General features: G+C 36.8%; 1 protein-coding gene across 6 annotated transcripts in view; it reads right to left on the reverse strand.

The window, feature by feature from the left end:
• The window catches only part of PHKA1 (phosphorylase kinase regulatory subunit alpha 1), a 168770-nt gene that overhangs the window by 74997 nt on the left and 68840 nt on the right, over positions 1-24933 (reverse strand). For all 6 annotated transcript variants that reach the window (XM_040467720.1, XM_040467719.1, XM_040467718.1 and 3 more), the window contains exon 14: positions 21054-21188. In XM_040467720.1, coding sequence (XP_040323654.1) covers positions 21054-21188 — 135 coding nt within the window. The remainder of the gene's footprint in view (positions 1-21053; positions 21189-24933) is intronic.

Consider the following 24933-nt stretch of genomic DNA (forward strand, 5'->3'; position numbering starts at 1 on the left):
GACGCTTAACCGACTGCGCCACCCAGGCGCCCCACCTTTTTTTTATTGGAACTCATTTTTCTTGGGGATTTTATTTTTGCTCCTGCTTTATCCTAAGTATGAAACTTACCAAATATGCTACCTTTTTAGTGTTGCTTCACTTTTAGGGACAGAACTAGAGAGCTGTCAATGCGTTGGTCATATTCCAGGATTCATTCTGGAAAGTACACATTTAACTGACATTGATATCACAACCAGGTTTATCCACTGTTTCTTCCATTTTTTTTTCTTTTTTATTGTAGTAAAAAATATACATAACCTAAAATTTACCATTTTAACCATTTTTAATTGTTCAGTGGTATTAAGCACATTCACAATGTTGTGCAACTATCACCACGGCCCATGTCCACAACTTTTCCATCTTCCCAAACTGAAACTGTGCCCATTAAACAATAACTTCCCATGTTCTCCTCTTGCCAGTCCCTGGAAATCATCACTATTTCTGTCTCTATAAATTTGCTTACTCTTGGTACCTCATATATGTGGAATCATACAATATTTGTTGTTTTGTGACTGGTTTATTCCACTTGGAATAATGTCTTCAAGGTTCATCCATTTTGTACTGTGTCAGAATTTTATTCTTTTTCAAGGCTGAAAATTTTTCCATTGTATATACACATCACATTAGTTTATCTTTTCATCCATCAATGGCCATTAGAGTATTTTCATTGGTAATTTCTTATAGTATAATATACATAATATACATGAAGTAAGTATGCTAATCTTAAATGTAAAAATTGATACAATTTTACATAGTAAACACACAACTCAAATCAATATATGGAACATTATCAGCACTGCAGAAGCCTCCCTTGTGCCTCTTCCCGGTTATTAACATCCCCCAGCTCCCAAAATTAACCACCATTCAAACTTCAATCACCATAAATAAGTAGTCCATTTTTTAGCTTTATATTAATAAAATCATACAATATGTATTTTTTTGCATCTTGTTTTTTCACTCAACAATATGTCTGAGATTCATCCATACGATGTATGTAGAATTAGTTCATTTGTTTTCATTGCTGTATAATAGCCCAGTGTATGGATGTATCATTTAACCATTCACTTGTTGATGGACATTTGAGATTTCCCGCATCCCATCCAGTTTTTTGTTATTATAAATAAAGCTCCTATGAATATTCTTGTTGTGTTGGAGGTCCCATAGATTATCTCCAGGTTTGGTGATTCACTAGGATTCCTAGAACTCACTGTATAGCTGTATTAATGGCTAAGGTTTATTAAATCAAAATGACACAAAGCAAAACAGCAAAGAAAAAAGGCACATGGTGCAAAGTCCAGAGGAAACAAGCTTCTAAGATTCCTCTCCCAGAGCAGTCACATAGCAAATGCATAATTCCTCCAGCATCAAAATATGACAACACATGTGAAATGTTGTCTACCAAGGATGTTCATTTGAGACTCGATGTTTTTATTAGTGGTTGGTCACACAGGCACTCTCTGCACAGTACATACCCAAACTCCAGACTCTCAAAAGGAAAACAGATATTCAGCATAAGCCATACTGTTTGTATAGTTTAGACACGCAGTAAACCACTGTTACCCTTAAGAGGATGGTGGACCCTCTTAAAATCCAGGTCTTCAAATGCCATCCAAGGGCCAAACTTACAAGCAGTTCTTTCTTGTTTTTTAAGACTTTTTTTGGGTAATCTTTATTTATTTTTGAGAGAGAGACAGACTGCGAGTGGGGGAGGAACATAGAGAGAGGGAGACATAGAATCTGAAGCAGGCTCCAGGCTCTGAGCTGTTAGCACAAAGCCCGATGCAGGGCTCAAACTCATGAACCATGAGATCATGACCTGAGCTGAAGTCGGACACTTAACTGACTGAGCCACCCAGACACCCCACAAGCAGTTTTTTCTAAGAATTGCATTCTCAGGACTGTCACGTGAACTCTTTTACTGCACAGTCCATCCCATTGGCTTTTGGCCAAGGTGTCTTTGTGAGTAGGTTCCCATGCAGCAAAGTAAGCCCAACCTGTAGTGTAATCCTCAGTTATGCCCTCAGGGGTCTTAGATTTAGCCAGAAAGAACCTAACATTATTATAATTATGTCTCTTCAACAGCCAGGTAACTTCCTCAAGTTTCTGTATTAACCTTTTTTTTATCTGGCTTGAGGGATCAGTCCAAGCACAGCACCAGCCTGGCCTGTATATTGATGCCGACCTAAATGCCAGGATAGTCAGGGTTCACACACAAGTATAATTCCAGAAGGCATATGCAGTACTCTTGGACAAAAAGAGTTTACAAATGTTAGGGCATCACATACATTAATCAGGCAGTGTAGGTTAACATGATCTCCAGTGGGGTCTCCCAGTGCAGGCCTCCTATCCTAGAGTTTCCAGTCCAGTACAAAAAGTTCAGTTCATTCTTTGATTTCAATGGGAGTGTCTCCTGAAGGAAACTGGATCCAAACAGTTTTGTTTCTTCATGACATCAGCTAATCTGCTTTGTGAGTATGGATGACATTGGGAGGTGTTCTGTATAGAAGGTGTGGGAGCTGTGGCCACATCCTGCTATCTCCTAGTCAGTTCAGTCAAATGTGACCTTAGACTCAGCAGTCAGTTTGAATTCAAAGCACTCTTGGCAGCAGGTAAGACAACATGTGGTTTTATTAGGAAGTAGAGGAATATTTCCAGGTATAGTCCTAAAAATCAAAGATGATTAATGCCCTTCTCCTTTACCCATGCCTCCCCAGGTGTCAGGATTTTGTTTTTTCTCCACTGTCACAAAACCTGTGTGTCTGAATTAGCAACCAGAATTTTATAATATTCTCTTCCTTCCATTCCAATCTTTTATCTGGAAGAGTTGTATACAAGTTTAAGAGTATTTTCATAGGCAAACATTATTATACAGTTTAACCAGAAAGACGTATCATGTCCAGGAATTGGTCAAGACGAAATTCTGAATTTTCAAATAATTAAAAAATGGGTTTTTGTACTTCTTACCACTTTTGTCCCAATAATTTATCCAATGAGCAGCTTAGAAAAGATCACTCTCTTTCTGGGGACAGCTGCATTTAATAAGCAAATTGCCTTACTAAGGCTTGCGCATCAGGAGAAAGGTGAGGGCAGTGGAGTTATCAATACATTTTTGTAAACTGGCACTAATCTGGAAAGCCAAACAGAACCACCAAGTCCCAAGGAGGGTTCAAGATTCCAATTTGTCAGGAGTGGGGGAGGGGTCACATTTCCTCTGATGTGCTCTCCCCCAATTTGTAGCTTTTGCAGAAATCAGAAGAATACACTTTCTGTATCAGACATATAGAACCAACCAGCAGATCAATTTCAGATGGTCTGATCAGAGAACAAGCCTTTAAAGCCATGTGGACATCAGCAACTGTCCCAAATGGTCCAGCCAGAACCCAGGATAGTTTCATAAATTTAAAGCTCCACAGGAGGGTGACCCAAATCTGCAATTATCTGAGTCTGAGTTCATTTAAAGTTCATTTTGTTAATTTGGAATTTGTTTAGCCTGTGCCTGCTTTCAGTTTGGCACATCTGGTGCTGAGGTGGGAACAGTCTATATGGTAGACCATATGAAGATTCAGTTGAGAGTCAGGTCTAGGCATTTAGGATCTGTGAATGCCAAATTAGGATGCCAAAAAGTTAGTAGCTTTTCTTAGGCAGCAGCAAAGCTCGGATGCTGCAGGGTCAGTCAGCCATGGTATAAGTTCAAGTGATAAGCAAGACCTTCCTAAATTCTTTATTGTGTCTTACAATTTTTTGTAATTTTGTGTCTTACAAATTTATTTGCATTTTTAAAAAGTTTTTAATTCCAGTTAGCTAAGTTATATAAGTTTCAGGTGTACAATATAGTGACTTAACAATTCCATACATCAACTTGTGCTCATCATGACAAACGCACTCCTTAATCCCCTCACCTATTGAACCCATTTTCTCATTCACCTCTCCTCTGATAACCATCAGTTTGTTCTCTATACTTAAAAATCTGTTCTTTGTGTCTCTCTTTTTTTGCCTTTACTCATTTGTTTTGTTTCTTAAATTCCACATATGAGTGCAAATATATGGTATTTGTCTTTCTTTTCTGACTGAATTATTTTGCTTACCATTATACTCTTTAGCTCCATCCATGTTGTCACAAATGGCAAGATTCCATTCTTCTTCATGGCTAATATTCCATTATATATATATATATTATATATATATAATATAAATATATAATAATAATATATAATATATATATAATATATATATTATATATATTATATATATTACACACATACACACACACACACATCTCTCACATCTATTTAAAGTTTTAATTTAAATTCCAGTTAGTTAAAATAATAGTTTCAGGTGTACAATACAGTGATTGAACACTTCCATACATCACCCAGTGATCATCACAAGTGCATTCCTTAATCCCCATCACCTATTTAACACATTTCTCCACCCACCTCCCTTATGGTAATCATCAGTTTGTTCTCTGTAATTAAGAGACTGTTTCTTGGTTTTCCTCTCTTCCCCTCGCCCATGTTTATTTGTTTCTAAAATTCCACATTTGGGTGAAATCGTATGGTGTTTGTCTTTCTCTCACTTATTTAGTTTAGCACCATAGTCTCTAGCTCCACCCATGTCCTTGCAACTGGCAAGATTTCATTTTTATTTATAGCTGAATAACAGTCCATTGGATATATATACCACACATTCTTTATCCATTCATTGGTCGATGGACATTGGGCATATTTCCATAATTTGGCTCTTGTAGATAATGCTGCTATAAACATCAGGTGCATGTATCCCTTTCAATTAGTATTTTTGTATTTTTTGGGTAAATATCTAGTAGTGAGATTGCTGGATTGTAGGGTAGTTCTCTGTTTAACGTTTTGAGGAAACTCCATACTGTTTTCCAGAGTGGCTGTACCAGTTTGCAAGAGAGTTCACCTTTGTACACATCCTGACCAACACCTATTGTTTCTTATGTTGTTGATTTTAGCATCTGGTGTGAGGTGGTAGCTCAATGCAGTGTTGGTTTGTATTTCCTTGATGATGAGTTATTTCAGCATCATTTTATGTGTCTGTTGGCCATCTGGATGTCTTCTTTGGAAAAATGTCTATCCATGCCCTCTGCACATTTTTAATTGGATTATTCATTTTTTGGGTGTTAAGCTATATAGGTTTTTTTTTTTAACATATTTTGGGTACTAACTCTTTATCAGATATGTCATTGGCAAATAACTTCTCCCATTCTGTAGGTTGCCTTTTAGTTTTGTTGATTGTTTCCTTCACTGTGAAGAAGCTTTTTATTTTTAGTCCTAATACTTTATTTTTGCATTTGTTTCCCTTGCTTCGGGAGACAAATCTAGAAAGAAGTTGCTACATCTGATGAAAAGAAGTTACTGCCTATGTTCTCTTCTAGGGTTTTTATGGTTTCAGGTCTCCCATTTAGGTCTTCAATCCATTTTTAGTTTATTTTTGTGTATGGTTTAAGAAAGTGGTCCATTTTCATTCTTCTGCATGTTGCTGTCCAGTTTCCCCAACACCATTTGTTGAAGAGACTGTACTTTTCCCATTGCATGTTCTTTCCTGCTTTGTTGAAGAATAACTGACCATATATTTGTGACTATATTTCTTGATTTTCTGTTCTGTTCTATTGATCTGTGTACTTATTTTTATGTCAGCATAATACTGTTTTGATCACTACAGCTTTGTAATATAACTTCAACTCTGGAATTATAATGTTTCCCACTTTGTTTTCTTTTTCAAGATTCTTTGGTTATTTGGAGTCTTTGTGGTTCCATACCAATTTTAGGGTTGCTTGTTCTAGCTCTGCGAAAAATTTTGTCGATGTTTGATAGCGATTGTATGAAATGCGTAGATTGCTTTGGGCAGTATAGACATTTTAACAATATTTGTTCTTCCAATCCATGAGCATGGAGTGTCTTTCCATTTCTTTGTGACATTTTCAATTTCTTTCATTGGTATTTCACAGGTCTTTCACCTCTTTGGTTAGGTTTATTCCTAGGTATCTTATTGTTTTTGGTGCAATTGTAAATGGGATTCCTTAATTTCTATTTCTGCTTCTTCATAACTGGTGTATAAAAATGCAACAGAATTCTGTACATTGATTTTGTATCCTGGGACTTGATTGAATTAGTTTATTAGTTCTAGCGGTATTTTTGGTGGAATCTTGGTGGATTCTTGGTGGAAATCTTTGGTGGAATCTATATAAGTTTTCTATATATAGTATCATACAATCTGCAAATAGTGAAAATTTGACTACTTACTTGCTGATTTGGATGCCTTTTATTTCTTTTTGATATCTGATTGGTGTGGCTAGGACTTCCAGTACTGTGTTAAAGAAAAGTGGTAACAGTGGACATCCCTGTTTTGTTCCTGACCATAGAGGAAAAGCTCTCATTTTCCCCCCATTTAGGATATTAGTTATAGTTTTTCATATATGGCTTTTATTCTGTTGAGGTATGTTCTCTCTACACCTACTTTGTTGAGTGTTTTTTTTTTTAATCATGAAATGATGTTGTACTTGGTCAAATGATATTTCTGCATCTACTGAAATGATCATATGGTTCTTATCCCTTCTTTTTTAATGTGATGATCATGTTGATCTATTTGCAAATGTTGAACCAGCCTTTCAACCCAGGAATAAATCCCACTTGACTATGGTGAATGATTTTCTTAACGTAGTGTTGGATTTGTATTTTGCTGAGGATTTTGCATCTATGTTCATCAACGATACTGGCCTGTAGTTCTCTCTCTCTCTCTCTCTCTCTCTTTTTGTGGTGTCTTTACACACTGGTTATGCTATCAGGGTAATGCTGGCCTCACAGAATGAATTTGGAAGTTTTCCCTCCTATTGTATTTTTTTTTTTAATTTTTTTCAACGTTTTTATTTATTTATGGGACAGACAGAGACAGAGCATTAACGGGGGAGGGGCAGAGAGAGAGGGAGACACAGAATCGGAAACAGGCTCCAGGCTCCGAGCCATCAGCCCAGAGCCTGACGCGGGGCTCGAACTCACGGACCGTGAGATCGTGACCTGGCTGAAGTCGGACGCTTAACCGACTGCGCCACCCAGGCGCCCCGCTCCTATTGTATTTTTTCGAATACTTTGAGAAGTATATAATTAACTCTTCCTTAAGTGTTTGGTAGAATTAGCCTGTAAAGCCATCCAATCCTGGACTGTTGTTTGTTGGGAGCTTTTTGATTACAGATTCAATTTCTTTTCTGGTTATCAGTCTATTCAACTTTTCTATTTCTTATGGTTTCATCAGTTTTGGTAATTTATATGTTTCTAGGAATTTATTCATTTCTTTTAGGTTTTCCAATTTGTTGGCATATTAATTTTTCATAATATTCTCTTATGATTATATTTCTGTGATGTTGGTTGTTATTTCTACTTTCTCACTTGTGATTTTATTTGGGTCCTTTCTCTTTTCTTTTAGATAAGTCTGGATGCAGGTTTATCAATTTTATTATATTTTTTTCAAATAACCAGCTCCTGGTTTCATTAATCTATTTTTTAAGTTTCTATATCATTTATTTCTGTTCTAATCTTCATTATTTCCTCCCTCCTTCTAGCTTTAGGTTTCATTTGTTGTTCTTTTTCTAGTTCCTTTAGGTGTAAAGTTAGGTTGTTATTTGAGATTTTTCTTCTTAAAATAGGTCTGTGTTGTTATAAACTTCCCTCTTAGGAACAATTTTGTTGCATTTCAAAGGTTTTGGACCACTGTGTCTTCATTTGTATTTATTTCCATGTATTTTTAAATTTCTCCTTTCATTTCATGGTTAACCATGAAAATTTTTATTTCATTGTTTAGTAATGTTATTTAACCTGCATGTATTTGTGGTCTTTCCAGATTTTTTCCCGTGCTTGGCTTCTAGCTTCATAGCATGTGGTCACAAAAGGTGCATAGTATGACTTCAATCTTTTTGTACTTATTAAGGCCTGTTTGTGGCCTAATATGTGATCTATTCTGGAGAATGTTTCATGTGCACTTGGAAACAGTGTTTATTTAGATGTTCTAGGATGTAATGCTCTGAATATATACATTAAGTCCATCTGGTCCAGTGTGTCATTCAGAGCCATTTTTCCATGCAGATTTTCTGTTTAGATGATCTGTCCATTGATGTAAGTGGAGTGTAAAAGTCCCCAACTATTATTGTATTTTTACCAATGAGTTCCTTTATGTTTATTATTAAATGTTTTATATGTTTTGGTGATCCCACAGTGGACACATAAATATTTACAATTTATATCTTATTGTTGGATTGCCTCATTATGATTATATAGTGCTCTTCTTTGTCTCTTGTTAATGCTTGTATTAAAGTCTAGTTTTTCTGATAGAAGTATTGCTACTCTGGCTTTCTTTTGACACCCATTTACATGATAAATGTTTCCCCATCCCTTCACGTTCAATCTTCAGGTGTCTGTAGGTCTAAAATGTGTCTCTTATAGGCAGCATATAGATAGGTTTATCCATTCTGATACCTTATATCATTTAATTATTTAGTCCATCCACATTCACAGTAATTAGTGATATGTATTTATTGCCATTTTATTACTTGTTTTGTGGTTGTATCTGGAGACTTTCTGTGATACTTTGTGTTTCTTATGTTGCTGATTTTCTTTAGTAATATATTAGATTTATTTCTCTGTATTCTTTGCATTTATTGGTGATTTTTGATACATAGTTACAAGTAGGTTTGTATATAACCTCTACTACAATAGCATTCTATAGTAAGTTGATGTTCATTAAGTGTGAACCCATTCTTTCTCCTCTCCTCTCCATGTTTTAGGTGTAAGTTATTATATATCCTTTTTAAAATGAATTCCTTATGTTTTACAGAAATAGTCATTTTTAAAAAATTATTTATTTACTTTTTTATTTTACATCCAAGTTAGTTAGCATATAGTGCAATAATGATTTCAGGAGTAGATTCCTTAATGCCCTCTACCCATTTAGCCCAGTCCCCCTCCCACAACCACTCCAGCAACCCTCTGTTTGTTCTCCATATTTAAGAGTCTCTTATGTTTTGTCCCCTTCCATGTTCTTATATTATTTTTGCTTCTCTTCCCTCATGTTTATCTTTTCTGTGTTGTAAGTCCTCATATGAGTGAAGTCATATGATTTTTGTCTTTCTCTGACTAATTTCACTTAACTTAATACCCTCCAGTCCCATCCATGTAGTTGCAAATGGCAAGATTTCATTCTTTTTGATTGCCAAGTAATAGTAATACTCCATTGTATATATATACCACATCTTCTTTATCCATTCATCCATTGAGGGACATTTGGGCTCTTTCCATAATTTGGATATTGTTGATAGTGCTGCTATAAACATGGGGGTGCATGTATCCCTTCGAAACAGCACACTTGTATCCCGTGGATAAATGCCTAGTAGTGCAGTTGCTGGCTTGTAGGGTAGTTCTATTTTTAGTTTTTTGAGGACCCTCCATACTGTTTTCCAGAGTGGCTGCACCAGCTTGCATTCCCAACAACAATGCAAAAGAGTTCCTCCTTCTCCGCATTCTTGCCACCATCTGTTGTTGCTTGAGTTGTTTATGTTAGCTATTCTGACAGGTGTGAGGTGGTATCTCATTGTGGTATTGATTTGTATTTCCCTGATGAGGAGCGACGTTGAGCATCTTTTCATGTGCCTGTTGGACATCTGCATGTCTTCTTTAGAGAAGTGTCTATTCATGTCTTCTGCCCATTTCTTCACTGGATTATGTGTTTTTCGGGTGTGGAGTTTGGTGAGTTCTTTATAGATTTTGGATACTAGCCCTTTGTCTGATATGTCATTTGCAAATATCTTTTCCCATTCCATCAGTTGCCTTTTAGTTTTGTTGATGGTTTCCTTTGCTGTGCAGAAGCTTTTTATATTGATGAGGTCCCAATAGTTCATTTTTGCTTTTAATTCCCTTGCCTTTGGGGATGTGTCAAGTAAGAAATTGCTGCGGCTGAGGTCAGAGAGGTTTTTGCCTGCTTTCTCCTCTAGGGTTTTGATGGTTTCCTGTCTCACATTCAGGTCCTTTATCCATTTTGAGTTTATTTTTGTGAATGGTGTGAGAAAGTGGTCTAGTTTCAACCTTCTGCATGTTGCTGTCCAGTTCTCCCAGCACCATTTGTTAAAGAGACTGTCTTTTTTCCATTGGATGTTCTTTCCTGCTTTGTCAAAGATGAGTTGGCCATACGTTTGTGGGTCTAGTTCTGGGGTTTCTATTCTCTTCCATTGGTCTATGTGTCTGTTTTTGTGCCAATACCATGCTGTCTTGGTGATGACAGCTTTGTAGTAGAGGCTAAAGTCTGGGATTGTGATGCCTCCTGCTTGGGTCTTCTTCTTCAAAATTACTTTGGCTATTCGGGGCCTTTTGTGGTTCCATATGAATTTTAGGATTGCTTGTTCTAGTTTCGAGAAGAATGCTGGTGCCATTTTGATTGGGATTGCATTGAATGTGTAGATAGCTTTGGGTAGTATTGACATTTTGACAATATTTATTCTTCCAATCCATGAGCAGGGAATGTCTTTCCATTTCTTTAAATCTTCTTCAATTACCTTCATAAGCTTTCTATAGTTTTCAGCATACAGATCCTTTACATCTTTGGTTAGATTTATTCCTAGGTATTTTATGCTTCTTGGTGCAATTGTGAACGGGATCAGTTTCTTTATTTGTCTTTCTGTTGCTTCATTGTTAGTGTATAAGAATGCAACTGATTTCTGTACATTGATTTTGTATCCTGCAACTTTGCTGAATTCATGTATCAGTTCTAGCAGACTTTTGGTGGAGTCTATCGGATTTTCCATGTATAATATCATGTCATCTGCAAAGAGCGAAAGCTTGATTTCATCTTTGCCAATTTTGATGCCTTTGATTTCCTTTTGTTGTCTGATTGCTGATGCTAGAACTTCCAGCACTATGTTAAACAACAGCGGTGAGAGTGGGCATCCCTGTCGTGTTCCTGATCTCAGGGGAAAAGCTCTCAGTTTTTCCCCGTTGAGGATGATGTTAGCTGTGGGCTTTTCATAAATGGCTTTGATGATGTTTAAGTATGTTCCTTCTATCCCGACTTTCTCAAGGGTTTTTATTAAGAAAGGGTGCTGGATTTTGTCAAAGGCCTTTTCTGAATCGATTGACAGGATCATATGGTTTTCCTCTTTTTTTTTTTGTTAATGTGATGTATCATGTTGATTGATTTGCGAATGTTGAACCAGCCCTGCATCCCAGGAATGAATCCCACTTGATCATGGTGAATAATTCTTTTTATATGCCGTTGAATTCGATTTGCTAGTATCTTATTGAGAATTTTTGCATCCATATTCATCAGGGATATTGGCCTGTAGTTCTCTTTTTTTTACTGGGTCTCTGTCTGGTTTAGGAATCAAAGGAATACTGGCTTCATAGAATGAGTCTGGAAGTTTTCCTTCCCTTTCTATTTCTTGGAATAGCTTGAGAAGGATAGGTATTATCTCTGCTTTAAACGTCTGGTAGAACTCCCCTGGGAAGCCATCTGGTCCTGGACTCTTATTTGTTGGGAGATTTTTGATAACCGATTCAATTTCTTCGCTGGTTATGGGTCTGTTCAAGCTTTCTATTTCCTCCTGATTGAGTTTTGGAAGAGTGTGGGTGTTCAGGAATTTGTCCATTTCTTTCAGGTTGTCCAATATGTTGGCATATAATTTTTCATAGTATTCCCTGATAATTGTTTGTATCTCTGAGGGATTGGTTGTAATAAATCCATTTTCATTCATGATTTTATCTATTTGGGTCATCTCCCTTTTCTTTTTGAGAAGCCTGGCTAGAGGTTTGTCAATTTTGTTTATTTTTTCAAAAATCCAACTCTTGGTTTCGTTGATCTGCTCTACAGTTTTTTTAGATTCTATATTGTTTATTTCTGCTCTGATCTTTATTATTTCTCTTCTTCTGCTGGGTTTAGGCTGCCTTTGCTGTTCTGCTTCTAGTTCCTTTAGGTGTGCTGTTAGATTTTGTATTTGGGATTTTTCTTGTTTCTTGAGATAGGCCTGGATTGCAATGTATTTTCTCTCAGGACTGCCTTCGCTGCGTCCCAAAGCGTTTGGATTGTTGTATTTTCATTTTCGTTTGTTTCCATATATTTTTTAATTTCTTCTCTAATTGCCTGGTTGACCCACTCATTCGTTAGTAGGGTGTTCTTTAACCTCCATGCTTTTGGAGGTTTTCCAGACTTTTTCCTGTGGTTGATTTCAAGCTTCATAGCATTGTGGTCTGAAAGTATGCATGGTATGATTTCAATTCTTGTAAACTTATGAAGGGCTGTTTTGTGACCCAGTATATGATCTATCTTGGAGAATGTTCCATGTGCACTCAAGAAGAAAGTATATTCTGTTGCTTTGGGATGCAGAGTTCTAAATATATCTGTCAAGTCCATCTGATCCAATGTCTCATTCAGGGCCCTTGTTTCTTTATTGACCGTGTGTCTAGATGATCGAAGTATACTTTTTTAAAGTTTATTTTATTTTGAGAGGGATAGAGAGAAAATGGGGGAGGGGCAGAGAGAGAGGGAGACAGAATACCAAGCAGGCTCTGCGCTGTCTACGCAGAGCACAATGTGTGGCTCCAACTCACAAACCACAATATCATGACCTGAGCTGAAGTCAAGAGTCGAATGCTTAACCAACTGAGCCACTCAGGAACCCCTGACTAGAACTTTTACTACTACGTTAAAAAGAAGTCTGTGTATCTATTTTAATTGTATTTTTTATTTTTGGTTTTGTTTATTTGGTTTCCTAGCATATATTATATATTTTCAGTGCTGAACACATTGTACAAAGAATCGTAGTGGCTCTGGATATTATCTTCTTCCAGAAGTGGTTTAGTTTATTTTGGAAGGCAGTTACACTACAAGCAGGCAACCTGAGTCCAATCAGGTATTGAGACGATTGTATTTTAGGCTTTTCAAGAATAGGTCTGTTAGTGATTTGCCTTTACTTTTAGGGTGTAGCTCATCCTTCAGATGTAACTGAAAGCCTAAAGTGTTTATCACAGTCTCTTCCACAAAGAAAGGTCCTGAAATAAAATTTTTGTTTTCCTAGCAGCGGTACTTTATACTTGGTTTCTTGGCCTCTCATTCCATGTGAGCACAACTTAAAACTCAGTAAATGTCTCAAAGGGAAACTGCACAGAGAATGGTGCTTAGTTTTCTGAGGTTCTCTTCTTTTCAGGTTTTTGGCTGCTCAAGTTATGGCTGTCTTAATTATTTTCTAACGCCCTCATTCACCTTTATTTTTATTTACTTTTAAAATGTTTATTTATTTTGAGAGAGAAAGTGTGCATGATCAGGTGAGGGACAGAGAGAGAGGGAGGAGAGAATCTTAAGCAGGCTCTGCACTGTCAGCACAGAGCCCAATATGGGGCTTGATCTCATGAACCATGAAATCATGACCTGAGTTGAAACCAAGAGTCGGACACTTAACCAACTGAGCCACCCAGGCACCCCTCACCTTTATTTTTAAAATATAGCCATTGTAGTTGTTCTTAGTATGAAGATTAGTCCAATATAAGCAATTTCACAGCTGGAATCACAAAGTCTACTTTATTCTTTTTAATTGTGGCACAAAATATCATAATTCAACCATTCTTATTCATACATATTAGGTTGCTCCTAACTGTTGTTTTGCCATTACCAATTATGTTGTAATGAACAGCTTTGTATATATACCTTTGTGCACTTGTATGAGTATTATATAGGATCGATTCCTATAAGTAAGGTTGTTAGTCAAAAATATGTGCATTAACATTTTTTTATGGGTAATGCCAAATTGCCTCTGATTTACACTACTACCAGGAGTGCTGAGAGTATCCATTTCTCCACATATTCACCAGCACTGGATATTATCAATCTTAACTTTTATAAAATGGATGGGCAAAAGTTTCTATTTCATTTCTGTTTTATCTTATATTTTCCCAATTATTAAAGAGTCTGAAACTTGATAACTTAAAAAGTGTAGTGCTAAGAAAGAAGAAACTGTGACCAACAGCACCAAAAAGTAAGGCCAGAAACATACACACATGCACATGTATGTGTGTGCGCACACACACACACGTTAATGAATCTATGTATGTATAGTAAATGATCAAGGTGACATTTCAAAACAGTGTTTATATGAACTATTCAGTCAATAGTGCTGGAATGACTGGCTATTTAGCAAACAAGTTATGATTCTTACATCATAAGGTAAATGAAAATTAAAATTCTAGACTAAGTGTTAAATGTAAAATTGTGACTAAAAAGAAATAAAATACAGTGAAAATGTATCTGACCTAGCAATGAGTTTATCTTTCTAAGGATAACAGCAAAGAAACCAAAAAGGAAACAATTTTACTATGAAGAAATATAAAACTTTTGTATGTCAAAATCAAATACAAAATTAAAAGGCAAATAATAAAATAGCAAAACATTGCAATAACATGTGGAAGACAAAGTGTTAGCATCTCTCATATAAAAAAATATTGTCTAAACTAATAAGAAACTGGCAATTTTCCAGTAGTAAAATGGTAAAAGAATATCAATAAATAATTTACAAAATAAGTAGAAAGAAAGGCAACTTAATTTATCAAAACAATTTATTACCTATATGTCTAAAAACCTGAAATTATGCTAACACAGATATTAAAATAGTGTTATAGGAGGCTATTTAAGAAAATATAATAGGGTTCATTATACATTATTATATTGCAAAGTACAAATTGTGGGGCACCTAGGTGGCTCAGTCAGTTAAGCAACCAACTCTTGATTTTGGCTCAGGTTGGTTCGTGAGATCAAGTCCCGCATTGAGCTCTGTGCTGACAGTGTGGAGCCTCCTTGGGATTCTCTCTCTCCCTCTCTCTCTCTGCCCCTTCCCTGCTCACTCTCTTTCCCTCTCTCAAAATACATAAATAAACATTAAAAAAATTGTACAAATTGCAAAGTACAAATTGCAAAGACTATTCTTTTGGACACCATTTTTCTAAAAACAAGTATGTATATATGTATATATTTTATAAAAAAAAATGATTGGAAGCAAATACTCCAAAACAAAAACAATAGCTTCCTATGAGTGATAGAATTATAGGTGACTTTTATCTTTTTCCTTTGTGCTTTGCTCTACTTTTCAGTTCCCTGCATCCAGTATGTACATATCAATTTGTAATCATAGCTTACTACTTATGAAAATTGAAGAATGAGAATAGTGCATCTATTCAAATCAAACTAGGAGATAAATTTACAATTCCTGAAGAAATGAAACATATATATATATATATATATATGCTAAAATGGATGCATTTGTCATTCAAAAATTTGCACAAAGGCAAGAAAATAATTATCTAAAAGAAAGTTACAAAACAAAATATATATGTACATTACAAACTTCATTGATAAAAGCCTACCATAAAGCATACTTAAAAGAACTGATAAATATATATGAAAATGTACAGATCCTGCTAGATATACAAGCAATAGGAGACACAATTTCAAAAAAAAAGTAAAGCAAAATTGAAAAAAGTGCATATCCTCACTGGGAATTAAAGAAAGGCAATTAAAATAGCATGTGTGATAAAACTATTAATCTAATGAAAAATGATAGAAATTCAATGTTAGTGGGGTAGTAAAAATAAAAAGGTATATTTTGTATTTATTGATGTCACTAAAAATTGGTTTGTCTTTGTAAAGAATACTCTGGCAACACAAAACAAGAGCCACAAGGTTGTTCATACTCTTTTATCCAGAATCCCTTTTTCTGAGAATATGCTCCAAAGAAGCAGGAGTATATGTATGAAAGCCTATACAAAGGCATTCACAGAAGTATAAAAACTTGGGAAACAATTCAAGTACCTAATAAAAAGGCAATAATTACTTTAATTTGATCGAGTAATACATAGTTCTTTCAATATGTAAACAAACTTACAAGAAAGAATAAGTGAAAAAAACAAGTTAATATGCACACATAAAATATAACTATAAATGTATCTATGCACACTAACAGATTAGGAAAGAGAACTATATAAAGAATTAAGTTTAACATTCATGAAGTTCTTATGTTCCTAAAGTTGATTAATCTCATACTTTAAAAAAAATTAAAAAAATATATTATAGAACTGAAATACATGAAGTACAGTGTTTGAGGTGAGGCAGACATTCCCATTTAGTTAACATATATACATGATTATGCCTGGTAAAGAAATCTCTTTTTTTTTTGGTGGTAGTACAGTTCTCACTTGATGTATGCTTCAAGCAATTTTGGAATTGTGAAATTGTTACAATGTTAAAAATTTGAAGTCACTCATTTGATAAGTTATCGTATCATGCCTTTCCTGACTTTCCCAGACAAATCTATCCTCTTTCTCCTGTGCTTTGTACATAACACCACTACTACAACATTTATAAGGCAGCACTATAATTCACTGGGTAAGTGTCTATGTTGCCTATAGCATCTAGCCCAGTGCCTGGTACATAAGTGAGCAACAGATTCTTATGAAAGAATGAATGAAGCAAATGCAGAAAAAACATTTGGAAAATAAATGCAACTTGTTAACTTGAGTCCCTGTAATGGTTAATCACTCATTAAACTCAAGATCCATCAGTCTTCATTTCCTGTGACTAGGAAATAATAGCTTAGTAAGAGGCCCCAAACAAAGTGTAGGCTTTGAAAAAGTGACCAGCAGGGAGTTTGCTTCAGTTTGTTGGAGAGATGTGATGTGATGCAGGTAGATTCCAAGAATGATGGCCCAGAGCTTGGAAGTTACCTATATCCTAGTAAGATTATGCTGAATTTAGAGCAATACATGTGAAGAAGTAACCTATCATCTTCTGAGTGACAGCCAGAAAGAATCAGGTCAAAGGCAACAACAGGACTTGCCTGAACTCCAAACCATAAAGACTTTCTAAGAGGGTCAAAGAAAGTGACTACAAGATCAACTAATACTTGATCTTGGAATAAGATTTGGGCTACATGGAGAAATACCTTCCTTATGTCAAAACATTTAGTAGACTGGGATCTGGAAACTAGGAGCACATTATAGTCTGAGGCTAGAGGGAATGGCCAAAAAGATAAAAACCAGGAGTCTGGTTCTGGGAAGGAGTGAGATATTCATCCCAGCTTGTAAAGCATCAACTCAAATTAATCTCAGAAGTTTCAGAAACTTGACTTGGAATTTATCTCAGATAGGGTTGAGTAAAGGGCTCAGTATTTTGTAATAGTCAAGCTACGCTGTGGCTATATCTCAGAAATTAACTAGGATCTGAGATCTATAGTCAATAAACTTGTTAATTTCTATGTTTACATTTTAGTTTCCCCCTTTTTATTTTTTTTAATTTTTTTTCAACGTTTTTATTTATTTTTGGGACAGAGAGAGACAGAGCATGAACGGGGGAGGGGCAGAGAGAGAGGGAGACACAGAATCGGAAACAGGCTCCAGGCTCCGAGCCATCAGCCCAGAGCCTGACGCGGGGCTCGAACTCACGGACCGCGAGATCGTGACCTGGCTGAAGTCGGACGCTTAACCGACTGCGCCACCCAGGCGCCCCAAGTTTCCCCCTTTTTAAAGTAAAGTTTCTTTACAAAATTTCAACTTTGCACTTGAATTAAAAAGAAAAGGGACTTTGTACTTTATAGCTAGGATGGAAGAAAGGAGAAATCTGTATATTCCAAGAGTCATATTTAGTATTAAAAGCTCTAAGAGTTAAGGCCCTGTTGGCATAAATTATGAGTGCCTATGAGAGATAGAGAAAAGTCACCTCTGACTGTTGGTCCTTTCCTCCTTGGTTGATTCCATCTCAGTTGAGATCTACATAACTGCCATAGAAATTGAGTTTCTGAAATAGGTGTTAGTAAAAAGGTAAGGAAACTGGTTTTGACCTCTATGAGATTTGGCTTGGCTATAATTACTAACAGACCATTCTTGGTGAAGAAGAAAAGTATACACACACACATATATACACAAAGCGCACGCGCGCACACACACACACACACACACACACACACACACACACACACACACAAAAGCCAGGCTCTGGTTCTCTAAGTGGCAATCCGTTATCTAGGATAGAATCTTTATTTATAAATTTGCCCTTTTGTGGCTTGATTTAAGATTGTATTAATTTCTAACTGGTGCTATAACAAATTACCACAAATGTAGTGGCTTAAAATAACACATATTTAAATTCTTACAGCTCTTAAAGTCAGAAGTCCAAAATAAGCCTTATGGGTATTATAAGGTAAAATCAAAATTAAAAGGTCAGCAGGCTGGTTCCTTCTAGAGAATTTGTTCCTTGCCTCTTCCAATTTCTAGAGGATAAGGCTAGCAGCTGTATCATTCCAATCTCTTGCTTCTGTCCCCACATGTCCTGCTTCTACAGGCAGATATCCCTTTGGCTCCCTCTTATAAATAGGACACCTATGATTACATTTAGGGCCCACATGGATAATCCAGAATAATCCTATTTCAATCTCTTTAATTTTATCACATTGTCAACTCCCTTTTATTATATACGGTAACATTCACAGGTGCCAGGGATTAGGGCCTGGATGTCATTGGGGACCATTTTTCAGCCTTCCACAGTCCATACTCTGGCCCCTAAAGATTCATATCCCTCCAATTTACAAAGTGCATTCACTCCATCCCAACATTCCCCAAACTCTCAACACATCACAGCATCAACTGAAGTACAAAATACCTTCTAAATATCATTATTCATAAAGCCCCACGTCTCATCATCTAAATCAGGTATGAGTAAGAATCTGGGTATGATACATCCTGAAGCAAAATTCCTACCTGTGGACCTTTGAAACTAGAAAATAAGTTATATTCTCTCAAAATACAGGCATAGAATACAAATTATGGACATTCTCATTCCAAAAGGGAGAAAATGGAAGGAAGGAGTCAACAGCCCTGTTTGGGGCTTTTAAAATCTAACTGGGCAAACTCCATTAGGTTTCAAGGCATGGTAGTAATCCTCTGTGGTTTTAGGCTCTGCCATCTGAGCCCAAGGCACCTCCCTTGAAGTCATACTTCCTTTTTCTTGAAGAGTAGCATTTGTTTAAAGCTTAGTAGTTTTATCAGCCTGCTTTCTGGCTATAGAGTTTGGGAAGTCCAATATCCTTCTTTAATCTTGTCCTCTCTCTGTCCCTTTCAGTCCAATTTGGCATTGTTTCTGCATGTAGAACATTCTCAAAAACTTTGTATTACATATATGTCATGGGGGTTCATGCCGTTAGCCAAGAGGGTCCTCTCCCAAGATCTTTCCTGTATAATAATATCTCTATTAGATTCTGCTGATATGGTTGAGGGAATCCACGAATCACAAGCCTATTCTCTTTAAAGAGCCCACTGTGTAAATGAATACACTGATCTTTTGATATTTCTGAAGCACTAGCAAAAGGTTGTCCAGCCATACCCTTGACCTTTTTTCCAGAGCATGCTTTCCTAACAGTAAATCTCCTAATTTTATCATCTTTTCCAATCCGAGAATTTCATCAAGTCCTAGTTCCTTTTTGCTTAACTGCTCTTCCTTCAATTTATCTCTTTCCTCTTGCATTTTACTATAAGCAGCCAGAAAAAGCCAGGTCATGATTTCAACACTCTGCTAGAAAATCTCCTCAGCTAAATATCCAAGTTCATAATTTGTAGTTGTGTTTTCCACATAATAGGACACAATTCAGCTAACAATCTCCTGCTGTGACTATATGACAAGGATCCTTTTCCTCCAGTTTGCAAGAACATGTTCCTCATTTCTTTCTGAGCACTTACCAGCAATGCCTTTAGCATCCCAACAGTTTAAGGCAATACAGACTTTTCTACCATGTGACTCAAAATTCTTCCAGCCTCTATCCATTACCTGATTCCAAAGCCACTTCCGCATTTTTATATATTTGTTACAGCATCACCCCATTTCTCAGTACCAAAATCTGTATTACTTTCCCATTCCTGCTGTTAACAAATTACCACAAACTTAGTGGCTTAAAACAACACATATTCTCTTACAGTTCTGGAGGTCAGAAGCCCAACATGAGTCTTACAAGAATAAAAACAAAACCAAGGTATTAACAGGGCCGATTTCTTCTGAAAGTTCCAGGAGAGAATCTGTTCCTTTTCAATTCTAACTACTAGAGGCTGTGGGCATTCCTTAAAAATCTTTGGCTCATAGCTGCATCACTCCAATATCTTGTTCTGTTGTCACATGTCCTACCTTCTATACTATGAACTCCTTCTGCTTTCCTTGTATAAGGACACTTGTGATTATATTTAGGGTCCACCTGGAAAACCCAGGATAATCCTCCTCATCTCACGCTCCTTAAACTAATCATACCTGCAAAATCTCTTCTGCTATATAAGGTAATATTCACAGGTTCCAGGAATTAGGACTTAGATACCTTTGGGGGCCATTATTCAGTCTTCCAAAAGGGTAGTTTAGAAAATTTTGCAGATCCTTTCTTTGTTTTTTCAGTTAACAGCATAGTAATTTCTTTAATGTAAAATCTGTAACAAATTGTATAAATCTGTAATTTGTAGTAATTTGCTTAAATTACAAAGTTTCATAAATTAAATAAAAATTGCATACTAATTAAAATAAGTTTTAGATTAAATGGAATTTTAAAATTTTGTCAACCAATTCATTACATGACAAAGTATAAAAAGACCTAAAAACAAGTTCCTTGGCTATTACTTTACCTAAAATTAGCATGTATTCAAAACAGAAATATAGGTCTCAAGAAAGGGGAGAACATGTTAGTTAAGCATGCACTTGGAATGAAGATACAATATTGTTTGCTAACAGTTATGCCCTAGGTACCAGACTTCATAAACACATTTAAAATTATCAAGCCTGCTCAGGATATATTGGGTTAGAAACTTAGGTTCCAAAGACTCCAAATTCCTTTTCAGATCCAGTTGAATAAAGCAGTTACAAAACCAAGAAAAAATAAAAAGGAAAGAAATCAGCCTGTATTGAATAATGCTTTGATTATTATAATGATTATTAAGACCAATTTCCTTACCTAGGCTGGAATAAATGTGGCTGAGAATACGGGCTGGTTGTACTCTGATAGGGTATACCTCAGCAATGGTCTCTACATCAATTCCCTTGTCCTTCAAAATGGCCTTGATTTCTTCTGTCTCAGCTAGAATGGAAACTAAGAAAGAAAGAAAGATGAGGTCAATAGAAACTTTTATTTTAATAGTAACCTAAAAATCTCTCAAGCCACATAATTTCTTCTGAAGGGAAGAGAAGAAAATGGGAGGAGATCAATAGTTATTGAGGAACTTTTATGAAACACATACCATGATAGGTACATAACACTGTTACCTAAATGAAAAAGCTAAAAGGATCTCTTGACTAGAGAATTAGGTTCTGCTTTTTTGGCTAAGTACCTATGTGCTCCTAGAGATTGCCACACTCTCTTTATGTCTGAGATTCCATGTGTAAGTAGGAAAAAAAAAATCCAATGTGAGGTGTGTTATAGCTTTGGTAATAGTTGCTTCTCCAAGGCTCTTTCTTATCCTTACCCTTAAGACCAGACAGATTTTGAGGGTAATAATAAGAACTACTATATAGCTAGAGAATGGTAGAAGACAAGGTAAACTTGGAATATAGAACTGGGGTACCAATGATAAAATTGTGTGTGGTTCTTTTGGGAGTTGGGGGACAGGGATACCACTTCTCTAGATTCTGAGCCTGCCAAACCTGGACAGCTCCCTTTTCAAAAAATTTTGTAACACTTTATTTATTTTTGAGAGACATAGAGAGACACAGCATGAGCAGGGGAAAGGCAGAGAGAGAGGGAGACACAGAATCCGAAGCAGGCTCCAGGCTCTGAGCTGTCAGCACAGAGCCTGATGCAGGACTCGAACTCACAAACTGCAGGGTTCATGACCTGAGCTGAAGTCGGACACTCAACTAACTGAGCCACCCAGGCGCCCCTCCCTTTTCTTCCTTTTATATTTATGTCTGTGAAGTGGTTATCATACTCACTAAGCAAGAGGCCAGGCCAGTTCCCTGACCCTTTTGTTTACTCTCCCTCTAGAGGACAGATACCTGGTTGAGGGCTAATAATCCAAGTGGGGCCTAGCTGAGGCTTAGTTTGACACTAAGCACCAGGGGCAAACATGCACCTTCTTGTTCTTCCAGTGCTGGTAGATGTGTTGAATTGGATAATGGGAAAATGAAGGTACCATTTGGTTCATTCAAGTTGACTAGCATTTTCTATGTTGAGCATTGGGGGCAAAAACCTAGTTAACAGAGTGCCACTTTCTTTATCTTTGCCATTATATTTTGTGTGTATCTTTCTATCTTGGGGGCCTCATGGCATTGTGTTACTGTGGTCTGGGTCAGGAAATGCAGGATACGGTGATCATAGGGTTCCCTGGACATAACACAATCTTGATTACTTAGAACTAAAAACACAAAAATGACAAAGATTCTCCAGGGAAAATGTACAAAGGAAGAATGATAATGCAGCTAAGGAAAGTCCAGAAAAACACATGTGGTCATCCATTCATTTATTAACAAACATTTATTAAGCACCTAAGTGGATGAGGTACTATGCTAGGCATTAGGGATAAAGAGATGGATAAATTAGTCTCTCTCTTAAAGGAGCTTACAGTGTAATGGAATTACACATAAACTGATTATAAACTAAGCTGCTAGGTAAATAAAGATATGCACAAAACATTATAAGCCACCCAAATGCAACACCTATCATGTCTGGGACTGGTAAGGAGTGGTTTCAGAAAAGGCTTTCTGGAAGAGTTGATATCTAAGCTGAATTTGAAAGAATGAATGTTAGCCAGGAGAAAGAAAGGAATAGGAATGGGGAAATCCATTTTAGGTAGAAGGTACACAATGGTCATAAAACATGGAAATGAAAAAAGAATGTGTATGTGTTGGGGAGGGGGAAACTACATACACTTCAACGTTGCTGTAGCATAAAATACCTTGCATGGTGGTAAAAAAAAAAAAAAGAATCTGGAAAGGCAGACAGAGGCTAGATTTTTATGGAGGGTATATGTGCCACTTTAAAGATTTTGTATTTTATCCTTGGGTAATGATTTCCAAACTTCATTCTACTAAGCTTCAGGGACCTGCAGAGGGCAATGCAATTGGTAGCAGGAGTAGAGAGGACTGAAAGAGAGGCAACTGAGCAACACTCTGGGGTACTAGGAATAGTTTCAACCCCAACAGTTGAGCTCTTTTTTTACTTTACGTTTTAGAAAAACATTTAGAAAATGCCACCAATGTGCTAGGCACTGCCAAATGCTAGGGGTACAGAGATAGGCATGATCCCTGGAGAAAATGACATTGACATTGAGTTCTGCTAGAAGGCTGAATGGAAATTAATCTGGCAAAGGTGAAGGTAAAAGTATGAGAAGTTGTTCCAGACAGAAGAAAAAGCAGAAACAAAGGCTCAAAGGCAGCACAGAACAAGGCAGATATAGGAATTATTTAATGCTCTTACCACAGGAGCATGAAGTGTGAAGGAGCCATGTAAAAAATGACAATGGAGACAGGGTCAGGCACCAGATCCTAAGGGACCTTATAAGCCATATGAAGGAGGTTGGCAACAGAAACCCCTGTAGAGTTGTAATCAGGAAAATAATATGTCCATATCTGTACCTTAAAAAGCATATTAATGTTGATGATTAAAGAATAAGCTGATAGAATGCAGTGGGCCTAGACTGAAAACTTAAAAATCCATTGCAGTAATGCAAGTGAGAGATGTTGATTACCTAGATTAGGATCATGACATCGGCACTGAAGAGGACTAGATGGATTTCAGAGTCATTTAGAAGGTAAAGAAATCAGGATTTGTTAAGTGATTGAATATAGGAGGTGTGAGAGGGGGAGATATTGAGAATGATTCCCCAGGAATTTATATGTGGAACTGAGAATGGTGTGTGCCTTTAATGACACAGGCATATAGGGAGAAAAGCAGGCATGGGTGATATAGTAGTAGGAGGGTGCAGCTGAATAATTTTAGACATGTCAGGTTTTTCTTTTTTTTTAATTTTTTAATGTTCATTTATTTTTGAGAGAGAGACACACACAGAGTGTGAGTGGGGGAGGGGCAGAGAGAGAGACAGGGAGACATAGAATCTGAAGAAGGCTCCAGGCTCTGAGCTGGCATGATGTGGGGCTTGAACTCACGAGCTGTGAGATCATGACCTGAGCTGAAGTTGGATGCTTAACTGACTGAGCCACCCAGACACCCCAAGACATGTCGAGTTTTTCTAAGTTTATTTATTTATTTTGAGAGAGAGAGAGAGAGAGAGAGAGAGAGCAAGCATGAGCAGGGGAGGGGCAGAGAGAGAATTCCAAGCAGGCTCCATGCTCAGCCCCAATGCGGGGCTCGACCTCACGACTGTGAGATCATGACCTGAGCTAATTTAAAGAATTGGATTCTTAACTGACTGAGCCACTAGACATGTACCTGTAGACATGCTGAGTTTGAAGTGAATGTGAGACATCCAAGTGGGGCTGTCTTAAAGGACAGCAATAAAGATTCAGGAGTCATTAGCATACAAAGAGATGAGATGGGTCAAGGAGAATACTTAGAGAAAAAGATAAGAGAACCCAGAATACAACCTTGAGAAAGTTCATATAAGAAATGGGCAGATAAAAAAGCCTGGGGTGGGAATGAGGAGTTCTTGTCTCAAGGCTTGAATTTTCTCTATGATATAGGAAGTGAAGTCATCTTCTGAGAGGGAAGAAGTGAGGAGGTAGGGAAAGGGAGAAGGTCTGGAATAGGAGCCTGACAGACCAGAACAAATATTCTGAGTAAGAAGGTCTATGTATATAAGTCCTAGGAATACCAACAATTAAGGGTCAAAGAGAAGAGGAAGCCCAGAATGAGGCAGAAAAATGCAAAATTCAGGTTGAAG

Source organism: Herpailurus yagouaroundi, unplaced genomic scaffold, assembly GCF_014898765.1.
Source record: "Herpailurus yagouaroundi ecotype Mexico unplaced genomic scaffold, PumYag 67569, whole genome shotgun sequence".
NCBI classification, from domain to species: Eukaryota; Metazoa; Chordata; class Mammalia; order Carnivora; family Felidae; genus Herpailurus; species Herpailurus yagouaroundi.